The sequence below is a fragment of the Ptychodera flava genome, chromosome 11 (genome assembly GCF_041260155.1).
Source record: "Ptychodera flava strain L36383 chromosome 11, AS_Pfla_20210202, whole genome shotgun sequence".
NCBI lineage: Eukaryota > Metazoa > Hemichordata > Enteropneusta > Ptychoderidae > Ptychodera > Ptychodera flava.
In genome coordinates, this window is record NC_091938.1 from 4,513,471 (window position 1) to 4,524,771 (window position 11,301).

Consider the following 11,301-nt stretch of genomic DNA (forward strand, 5'->3'; position numbering starts at 1 on the left):
GAACTTTGACATCATTTTGAGATTTTCGCACACCCGATGTCAGGTCGGTTTGCTATAACAGGTCGAAAGTAGAAGTCGGGTCCATTGATGGTGAAAATTAGAGTTTGGTTCCATTACAATGTGAAAAGTAGGAAATATATTTTACAAATGTTGTTTCAGTGAAGTTGATGTAGCAGTCTTTGATATTGCAATTCTGTTCTCATTTTCAGCTTGATAGTGATGAAGTTGGTGACGATGACGAAGGATGGGATGAATACAATATAACACATATGCCATTCTAGAAAGGCACTAGCTTGCCATTGAAAACAGGAGAGAATTGACAAGCAATTATAACAAAGAAAAATGATTACTCTCACTTTTGTCCGAGATTCTGATTAATCCTTGCAAAGGTAAAAGTATCAGAGTATTTTTGGTTTTCTAAGCGTATTGGTATGGCAAAATCTAGTGATTAAGAATACAGGTAACAGGGTAGCCATAGTGATACTATTCATCAACTCAACTTTTACAACTGTTTTGGTTCTTCCCTGAGAAAAATCAAAGGAGTTAGAGCTTGTCCTGTTAAAGCAAGTATTCTTCACTCAAATGTAAATTGTAAATTTACCAAGAGAGGTTTTCCATTTATGTCCGAGGGACAATAATTCAAGCTTTACATTATACAGTAATTGCAAATTGCTCATTGTAATGCTCAGTTTTTGATAAACAAGTGTTATACAACTCTTTCAAGTTGTCTAACAACTAAATTTTTTGATGCTGTTTTGTTAAATTTGTAGATATTTTGAAGCAGTAAGATACAGTTAGATAGTCTTAAACCTGTACATGTAGATAGAAAGCTTTATGCCATGTTGATGATAAACCAGGCACATTTTTGAAGCGTTTTTGTGGTACTCTGGTGAAAATCTTCAACATTATTGGTACATTTAGCAGTGTTGTTACAGAACCCAGTTTGGTATGTTTGACCCAAGTTTCAGCTAAAGACGCTATGGAGACTCCTGAACAACAAGACAGGACTAATGAACAATCTATTTTCTGCTTTTTTTAGTGTAGCAGGAATTATTTACAGGGGATAAAATACTCAACGAGTGCATGTGTTTTTGAGATGGCATGTAACGTAATTCATATAGTTGTCATGGTTACCAAAGGCATGGCTAAACATGACAGGAGTCAAGCTTATAAACAACTCTCAACAAAACATTTTCAATATGTTTAACCACCATTCAGTATTAGACAGACCTGTGGCAGTAGAAACATTGTAGAGCCCATCAAGAATAAGTATTGTGGTAATTTCATTCTGTGAAGAGAGCTTTTGGTAAGGGTAGTGTCCAACTGATGACTCCACGTTGTGTGAAGGGTAGTTGGACAAGCCAGGTATCTGTGTTCCTACCAAAGTATTGGTATGACTCACAACTGTTTTCTATAGGATAGTTAGATTAACTCTTTGAGCACCAAGTCAGATTTTGTCACCTTTATCATATGAATACCAGTCAATATTTTCCTAATTTTTGTCAAAATTTTGATAAAAATCTGTTGCCCATAAAATGTGATGTTCATTTGGTCCAAAATTATGAAAAAATGGCATAAAAACTCATAAAATTTGTAAAATGTTGCACCAAAATTTTTGGCGGGAAAAATTACAGCGCTTAAAGGGTTAATTCACATACAGGGAACTTTGGAAAGGAGGATGAAGACTTGATTGTATTGGCAAGGCATGCAACACTACAGAGTTCACAGCTTTAATAGTATATGTGTGAGAAAAAGACATCACAGCTTCAATAGTATATGTGTGAGAAAAAGACATCACAGCTTCAATAGTATATGTGTGTGAGAAAAAGACAGCACAAACATTGTGATAACATTGTAACTTAAGTTAGAATGTGCTTTGGGACAGTTTTTCTGACATTCAAATTTTCACAATACTGTTCTAGTCTCTTGTTTGTGTGGACTCATTTCAAAACCCATGGAGTGAATGAAGGCTTTATGTTTTGAAAATCAAATATTCAATTTAATGTAACTTTCACCCATAGAGTCAGCTCAGGGTTACTTTAATAGTGGCCATTTCGCATTTGAAATATTGGTAAATTTTATATAATTTGTTTCTCATCTTTAATTTTGCTCCGTGACCTCAGCTTTTAATTCTTCATCATGAAAAAGAGCAGTTCAAAGTGTCCCTGGGCAAAGCATAGGAATGAGCAAACATTAGAAACTTTCAGTTATGAGGTGTTTATTACCTTGAAGAGGAAATATTACTTAATGTCATTGCAGGGTTATAAGGCTTTAATATCCTCCACCATCAAATATCACTGTAAGGTGATTTTTTGTCAATGCTTGATATGGACCTATGAGGCTTTTATGGTTTTCTGTAGTCAATCACTACTGCAGAATACTTGTCATGTGAGATAGCGTGTAGTGTGTTCACAGTTACACATTAATTTTCCATGCTTTCTGGTCATTTCTCCACAATAGTAAAATGAATGCTGATAAGTCCTCCGCCACAGCACAAGTGTTGCTGAATTCTCTTATATTCTGGTATTTACACAACACATATTGTCATTCTGCTTGTCCAAAACATTACATGTTACCATGACATTATTCTCATGAAATGATCATATTTGCATTTATTTTCTAAGAGAGACGTAGCTAGGTGTATTAAGGAGACCTGGCATAATAAGTCACAGAAAAAGTTACACTGTCGTGCACATCCATTTTGCCGTCAGAACTTTTACAACCAGGATGTTAGATTCTTTGTTCTTTATATGCCATTGAAATAGTCATGTAACGCTGCTTGATGATGTCGTTAGAGCTGAATCAGTGAAATACAGGGCAAAACTCAAACTTCAATATAAAGCTACCCCTTGCAAAGGCTACAACCCAAAACTTCCCTTCCATTTTGATTTTTTTTCTCTTTGATCATTTCATTCATTCACGTTTCGATATTTATGATCAGCATATAAATTGTAGTGGTTTGTGTACACAGTTTAGTTCCAACTGTTTTTCCACATGCTGTACTTTCTCTTTCCAAATGTTAGCCGCAGGTTTACTTCAAGGCTAAGTTTGAAAATGCGAATGTTTCTAAAACAGTGTACAAGAAAGGCGTATTTGTTGGTAAAAATTCATTTCTCCCAAAAACCAAGAGACACCTGGCACTCATTAGAAAACTCTTGTGTGATCATCCTTTTTTGCATTAGCCATTTTTTTTCACTGCCCATGTAAAAAAAATCATTTTCTTGAAGATCAAATCTCTTTTTCTCCTATGACCACTGAATGGACAATGTGGTGCCCAAGACTGAAGATAATTTCTTTGTGAATGTAAGAGGCAATATTTTGATGAACAGGTCACTGATAATGTACCATTTGTTCATTTAGAGCTAAGAAATACCTGAAAATCAAGAAAAGTCTAAGCTTGCCACACAGAAATGATCTTTAAAAGTCAGAATTGTAGTTTGACACTGAAGAATTACTCTTGAAATGTTTGCATGTCATCAATTAAAAGGGTCCCCATTGTGTGGGAATCAGAATAGCTGATAATTCCCAAAGTAGATGAAAAATGCCTAATTGCCCATTTCATTTTTCAATTTTCAAAAGTACTGATATTGGATAGAAGTAGATTCCAATAAAAAATTATATAATATCTGCAGCAGGACATTGCCTTATCATTAGCATCCATGTGTGTCCAAATCTCATTTGTATCATCTCAGCATTTCCACTGCTCTGCAATGTGTTCAGTTTTTATCTTTGACTCAATCTGAAGATGAGTGCAGTGCATACGTACTAAAGTTAGGTCAAAGTTTGTATTACTGTGTCACATTTCTTGTCAAGAATCATGAAAACAGCCAAAAGATTCTGCCGTCCCTCTTGCCATCTCTGAAAAATATAACCTCGTACTGTCCTCAAAGTTAGCTTGGCCTGATAACAAGGAAATTTCCCAATGTAAAGCATCACCTCTAACCACTTCATTCTTTGTTTACCTTTAACTGGAAGTCCATAGACAGGTGTTAGATAGACGAAGGCTTCATTAATTTTCATCTTATACATCCGGAGTTCAGTTCTGCATCACATTCAGAGATTGAAAAGTATGAAATCAGAATTTAAAACTTCAATGTGCTATGTCTACTCGGTGTTTGGGATTTCCAAATCCACATTCCAGAAATGACCAGTATTAAAACTCTTACTAATAACCTAGTTTTGGTTGTCTAATGGTGGTTTACATAATAAGGTCAAATTATAAGACTGGAGGAGTAATTTGTGGTCATCTTTTGTTTAAATTTCATCTTTCTCATTTTTTCTCTATTACAACTATACTTACATTTATATATATATTCTGCAACTCATAGTTTTAAATACATTGAATATTTTGGAAAATATATATTTTTGTAATACGCAAAACAGGGTTGATTTGTGGTTATTAAGAGCAGGGAGAGGTAAGAAATTACAAATGTAACGTTATAGTTTGATTTTGCAATTTGCTTTTGTCATAAATTTTGTTGGTCACCTTGAGTACTGATTTGAACTGATGTTTGTAAATTACTTTTTGTTTAAAAGCCGGCTTTATTAAAATAGATATATATTTCAGTTGAGTATCCTTCCTTGTATACCAGTGACATAATTTCTTTTTTGAGCTTTTTCCTGTTTATCTGACATAAAATACAGCTGGGCTGTATTTAATGGTTTTGATCAAATATATTTCATATTCCAAATTGCTGTAAGTCTGGTAAGAGCACTGTGGACATGCGTTAAACAAAATAAACTTTGTATGCATGCCAAGTGTATTATTAGTTTTGCCAAATTATTCATTTTTTGAAAGTAACTCGTAAGTTTTTTGTTGATTTTGGGACATACAAATTAACAATGCTTGTAAAGCTATTGACAGGGTTCATATTTCCATGTAATTGATGAAAGTTATGGGTAATTTTTGTGAACGCATTCAAGTCAATTAACAACGTGTTATGGAGGCTGGTAATAGCTTTTTTCTCTTCCCCGATGCATGACTTACAGATATAGTTTGATCTCTTATATAAACTTGAACCTGTATTTATGAAAACAGAACTAAGTATGTAGAGGCTCAACAAAAATCATAGCTTTAAAATTTCACACTTTTTACCTTGGTTAAATTCTGCAATAAAAACTGTATTGGAAAAGTTTTCAAGAACAGAGATTCTTTTTGTACCCAGCCTTATCTTTGTCAAATACCCTTGATTATTAGTGAAAGGAATCTTTTTATATCCCAGATGCTACTCCAACTTTGAACTCTGTTAAACTTTTGTAGTTACTTCTACCTTTACTAATGTTTCCTTATTAATCATGAGAACAGATACTCATGCAAACTTGTAAATATTTCAATTTTTTGTTCATGATTTTCTCATTCTGGAAAGAAGCTTTTCAAACTACGTGGGCGGTGACAAGGAGTCAAATTTTGAAAGATTCATTTTACTTTCTTTTTATTTTATTTATTTGTCACGTTTGTTACCAGACAATGTAGAACTTTTGCCTGTATTGTAAAGTGTCACTTTGTCCTGGAGACCACTCATAACATTCAAAGGGGAATTTACATTAGGTAACATGCGCACAAGATATCGACACTACTTGTCGACCTTTTGAAGATTGATCTTTGAGGTACTGATGTTTAATGTTATTCTTTAAAATTACTTTTTTTGTGTGATGATATGTTTTGACACGAGATAATCATGAAAACGTATCATCGTCATCTCTGCAAATTGTTTCTAGAGTGTCAAGCAAGAGTGTTGTCAGTTACGTTTGCATATTTAGATTTCATATAATTGGTACTATGTTTGTTGTTTTCTTAACCTTCATTGGCTGTACATGGCAAATGCTTATTTGTGTTTACATCACAAATGTATATGAAATTTAGATTAAAGTTTCATCGTTCAAAACTTTAATCTGTGTATTCTGTTTTCTAAAACTGACAGTTCAAGTACATGTCCCCAGTACATACATGCTCCTGGGACAAACATTTGATAAGGGCTAAATGTGTTTCTTGAAATAAAACTGGATATACTGCTTTTGATAATTTTAAAGTTTTGTGTCATGCTGCAAGTCAAGATAAGGAAATTGTTAGATATAGGAATATTATTACTTGCTTCTCACAAGCATGGCTATGTCAAAGTATGCTGACGTGAATATTGAGTTTACATTAGCCTGTAGTCTTGCACAAATGAATGGATGATTGTTATCAATCCTGGAGAGTAGAACTTTCCTCCTCACAGCCCCCCCCCCCCCTTCCTTTCAATATTTAAGCCTGTAACTGTGGCATGTATTCTTAAAATCTACAGTTTTTAGCTCCGCTGTCAGCGACGCGGAGCTTATCAAATAGGTTGATTTTCCGTCGTCGTCCGTCAACAATTGTCTTCTCCTCTGAAACCGCAAGTCCAATTGCTTTGAAATTTTATATGCAGTTCACTTGGGGTGACCTCACTTAAGTTTGTTCAAATCGTGGTGAAATTTGCATATTTGTATTTTTGGGGCATTTTTTAGTGGTTTTTTTGGTAAAAAAATCTTCTTCTCTGAAACCACTTGTCCGATTGCTTTGAAATTTGATATGCAGTTTACTTAGGGTGACTTCAGTCAGATTTCTTCAAATCGTGGTGAAATTTGCATATTTGTATTTTTAAGGCAATTTTTGTCATTTTTGGTAAAAAATCTTTAAAAATCTTCTTCTACAAAACTACCAGTCAGATAGCTTTGATATTTGGTACCTATGTCCCTAGGGATGATCTATTTCAGATTTGTTCAAATTGTGCAGAAATATGTAAATTTGCATTTGTAAGGCAATTTTTGCCATTTTTGGTCAAAAAATGTATTTCTCAAAAAGTACTGGTCTGATAGTTTTGAAATTTGGTATACAGGTTTCTATAGATGAACAAAGTAATATATATTGAATTTCTGATGAAATCTGTAATTTTGTATTTTCGGGGCAATTTTTGCCATTTTTGGTCAAAAAATGTGTATTTCCAAATTACTCATCTGATAGCTTTGAAATTTGGTGTACAGGTTCCTACAGATGAACTAAATGATATTTATTGAAATTATGATGTAATCTGCAATTTTGTATTTTCGGGGCAATTTTTTCCATATTTGGTCAAAAAATGTGTATTTCCAAAACTGCTCATCTGATAGCTTTGCAAATTGGTATACAGGTTCCCACAGATCACCTAAATGATATTTATTGAAATTATGATGAAATCTGCAATTTTGTAATTTTGGGGCAATTTTTGCCATTTTTGGTCAAAAGTGCTTATCAAAAAGTACTGGTCTGATAGCTATGAAATTTGGTATACAGGTTTCTACAGATGAGCTAAGTAATATATATTGAATTTCTGGTGAAATCTGTAATTTTGTATTTTGGGGGCAATTTTTGCCATTTTTGGTCAAAAAATGTGTATTTCCAAAACTACCCATCTGATAGCTTTGAAATTTGTTATACAGGTTTCTATAGATGAACTAAATGATATTTATTGAAATAATGATGAAATCTGTAATTTTGAATTTTTGGGGTAATTTTTCCCATTTTTGATGTGTTTCTCAAAAAGTACTGGTCTAACAGCTTTGAAATTTGGTATACAGGTCTCTATAGATGAACTAAATTTGATCTTTTGAAATTTTGATGAAATCTGCAATTTTTATTTTGGTCAAAAAATGTGTATTTCCAAAACTACTGCCATTTTTGGTCAGAAAATTTTATTCTCACAAAACTACTCATCAGATAGCTTTGGTTGACATGTTCTTAGGGATGATCCGATGTGATATATTCAAAGTATGATGAAATCTTCAATGTGTATTTTTGCAGCTGATTTTAGCCACTTTTTTTCTGGCCACTGCATTGAGGTATCGAAGATTTTCCACCTTCTTCATCAACATGTGTCAAAAATAGTTATTCTCTACACAAACACAGCGGAGCTGTATCGGCCGCTAGGTCGCTTGTTTCTCATACAGCTTTGATATTTCAAAAAGAAGATTCTTTGGGATCTCCCCTCAAACCACCATGTTGTTTTGTACATGGAGAGAACAACCAATTGTAGCAGGGTGAATAACCATTGCCCCTGTTGATATCTACCTGTCTGCCTAAACGTCCAAGCACACAGAATTTGTATTACCTTAGTTTCAATCATTCAAGTGATCATGGTATGGCATTATTACCATTATGTATGCATATACCAGGTACTTTACTGTGTCTGTGTGTTCAATGGCAAATAACATTCCCCATCAAGGTTATAATAGCACTGTGTTGCAGTCATGTGAAGATCAGCAACAATGAGTGCCATACCATAAACATGCAATATATGTACAAAGCACTGTAGAATTGGCGATCCTCTGAAGCTTGCCATACACATGTAGCTACTGTAAGGAATGAGATCATGGTTACAGGGTTAGTTATTACCAAGTTCATACAAAACTGCTTGACAAAATCTTCAGGTCACCATAGGCAAATAATGAAATGGTTACAGTGTTAGCGTTCAACCAAGATTTAAACTGCTTGACAAAATCTCATTAAGGTGCAGAATTGTGTTTTATCATGTTTAGAAAGTTTAGCTCGAAGTTTAGAAAGCTAATCTAGATTTGTCTAAATCTACACTCTAAATTTTCTAAATTAGCTAAAAGTTTAGAAAGCTTATTTTGATTTGTCTACATCTACATCTAAATGTACTAAATTAGCCCAACTATCCGATATTTAGCCGATCTAATTATCGTTCTAAACTTTCTAAATTAGCCCACATGTAGCCGGAGTTTAGATAGGACTTCCCCAGCCAAACTTTTACTCGGTGATATATCCGATATTTAGCCGATCTAATTATCGTTCTAAACTTTCTAAATTAGCCCACATGTAGCCGGAGTTTAGATCGGACTTCCCCAGCCAAACTTTTACTCGGTGATATATCCGATATTTAGCCGATCTAACTATCGTTCTAAACTTTCTAAATTAGCCCACATGTAGCCGGAGTTTAGATCGGACTTCCCCAGCCAAACTTTTACTCGGTGATATATCCGATATTTAGCAGATCTAACTGTCGTAATGGTTCTAAACTTTCTAAATTAGCCCACATGTAGCCGGAGTTTAGATCGGACTTCCCCAGCCAAACTTTTACTCGGTGATATATTCGATATTTAGCCGATCTAACTATCGTTCAAAACTTTCTAAATTAGCCTTGTCGTTTCCATTCTTTTGCTATCCGCAGAACATCGGATAACGAGCTTTCTTCTAAGCAATCAGTACTCGCCAAAGCGGGGGATAGCTAAGTGTTGTTGTGTATAATTGTTTATGTTAATAGTTAATTTTCACCCATTTTGTCAATGTTTTCCATTTTCAGTTTGCGGACGGTAACAGTTAGTGTGGCAAATCCTCGATTTTATATAGCTATCAATAAAGAACATCATAAAGAATATGCTTGAAAAGCGTGCATCGAAAATCAGAATATCGTAGCTCCATTATGTGCAGACTATGTAAAGAAAGTGGGCATATAAGAGCGCAATGTCCAACCCAGTCACCCGCCGTCAGGCAGCAAGCGGGTAGATACTCGACTGAGGAAACAACTGGAACGGAAGCCGGAGAAGGGGAGGCTACAAGTGTACACGGTGCAGATGACAGGAGTATAGATAAGGAAAATAAGGCAAAAAAGAACAGTCCAAACAGCCGAAAATTACACCTTTTGTCAGCGGGCCACAGGCGACGAGCAAGACACCAATCGCAGACATTGCAAGTGACTCCAAGCGCAAACACATCAGTACATCGACAGAACTATCAACTTCTACCCAGCTGTCAGATGAAGATGTGTTAGATTCGGACAATGAAAGTTCAGCATCAACACTTCGCGCTAAAGACAGTCGTGGTGGCTCTCAAAAGAACACGAAAAGAAACAAGGAAGCGGAAGAAAACTAAACGTAGGCGATAAGTAGTAAATTAAATGTAGTTTTTTTTCTCCTATTATGGGCTGAAATAGCATACACTTCTTGTCGTTGAACTGCAGGGGTCTAAGGGGACCAGAGAAAAGGCAACAAATATTTCGATGGTTTAGAGATCAACAACCACAAGTGTTACTTTTACAAGAAACTTACTGGGACGAACAGATTCAGGATCAAATCGAAAAAGAATGGAAAGGAGAAATGTTTCACTCATTTGGTACTTATCACAGTAAAGGGTGTCGATAATTGTGGATGATAAGTTAGACTGTGAGATAAAGTGTACAAAAAGAGATCCATATGGTAGGAAAGTGCTTGTATCTCTTGCAATCAATGGTGAAGTATTTACCATAGTAAATATCTACGCACCAAATCAAGCGAAAGAGAGGGAATGCTTTTTCACTTCATTAATAAGTTGGATCCAAAAACATGGAAACAACGATGATTATGTTGTCATTGGAGGTGACTTTAATACTGTGTTAGATCCTCAGTCTGATTCAGTTGGCACCAAATGTCACTCACTTAAATCAAAGAAACTCTGTAAAGTGTTGAAATCATTCTATTTATGTGATGTCTGACGAGAGTTAAATCCTGAAAAATCTCAGTTTACATGGAGACAAGTGAAATACGGTCTTGCCAGTCGACTTGATTATTGGTTACTGGCCTAAGAATTAATTTCCAATGTTAATTCAGTGGATATTCGTCCGGCCATTAGAACAGACCATAATGACATTTCGTTAAAAATTAGTTTGCGAAAGAGTATTAATGGTCCAGGGTATTGGAAACTCGATACGAGTTTTCTCAAAGAAGAAAATTACAAAAAAATAATAAGTCAGATTATAACACAAACGATAAAAAATTATGTGACAAGAGAAATCTATTAGACCTAACAAAGGTAAAAGTTAGAGAAGCAAGTATTAGATATGGAAGGGAAAGAGAAAAAATAGAAAAAAAGAGGCAAACAATAATACAAGAAGAGCTAAAGGAAATTGAATATAAATTACTCAGAGATAACAGTCCAAGGGATGAATTATTAAAAACACATGAAGACAAAAAGACTGAATTAACTCAGGTATATGTAAATCAACTGCGAGGGATTCAAATTAGATCTAGAGTGAAGTGGTATGAGGAAGGAGAAAGAAACAGTCGCTACTTTTTGAATTTGGAAAAGAAAAAATCTAGAGAAAAACATATAAGTAAGTTGATGATAAATGACAAAGTTATTACGAAGATAGACGAAACATTGGCTGTAGATAAGTCACAATGTGTTGATAATAACACAGTAAGACATTACATCAATGATGTTCAAATAGAGTCTAACATTAAGAAAAGTGAAGCATTATTGTGTGAAAGAAGAATAACTGAAGGGGAATGCCTAACAGCCATGTCTAATAT

The 11,301-nt window shown here is 34.6% G+C and overlaps 1 protein-coding gene across 4 annotated transcripts in view; it reads left to right on the plus strand.

The window, feature by feature from the left end:
• The window catches only part of LOC139143337 (band 3 anion transport protein-like), a 65,410-nt gene extending 59,519 nt beyond the window's left edge, over window positions 1-5,891 (plus strand). For all 4 annotated transcript variants that reach the window (XM_070713575.1, XM_070713576.1, XM_070713572.1 and 1 more), the window contains one exon: window positions 210-5,891. In XM_070713575.1, the coding sequence (XP_070569676.1) occupies window positions 210-281 (72 nt within the window). In that variant the 3' untranslated portion in view covers window positions 282-5,891. The remainder of the gene's footprint in view (window positions 1-209) is intronic.
• Window positions 5,892-11,301: the final 5,410 nt, after the last annotated feature.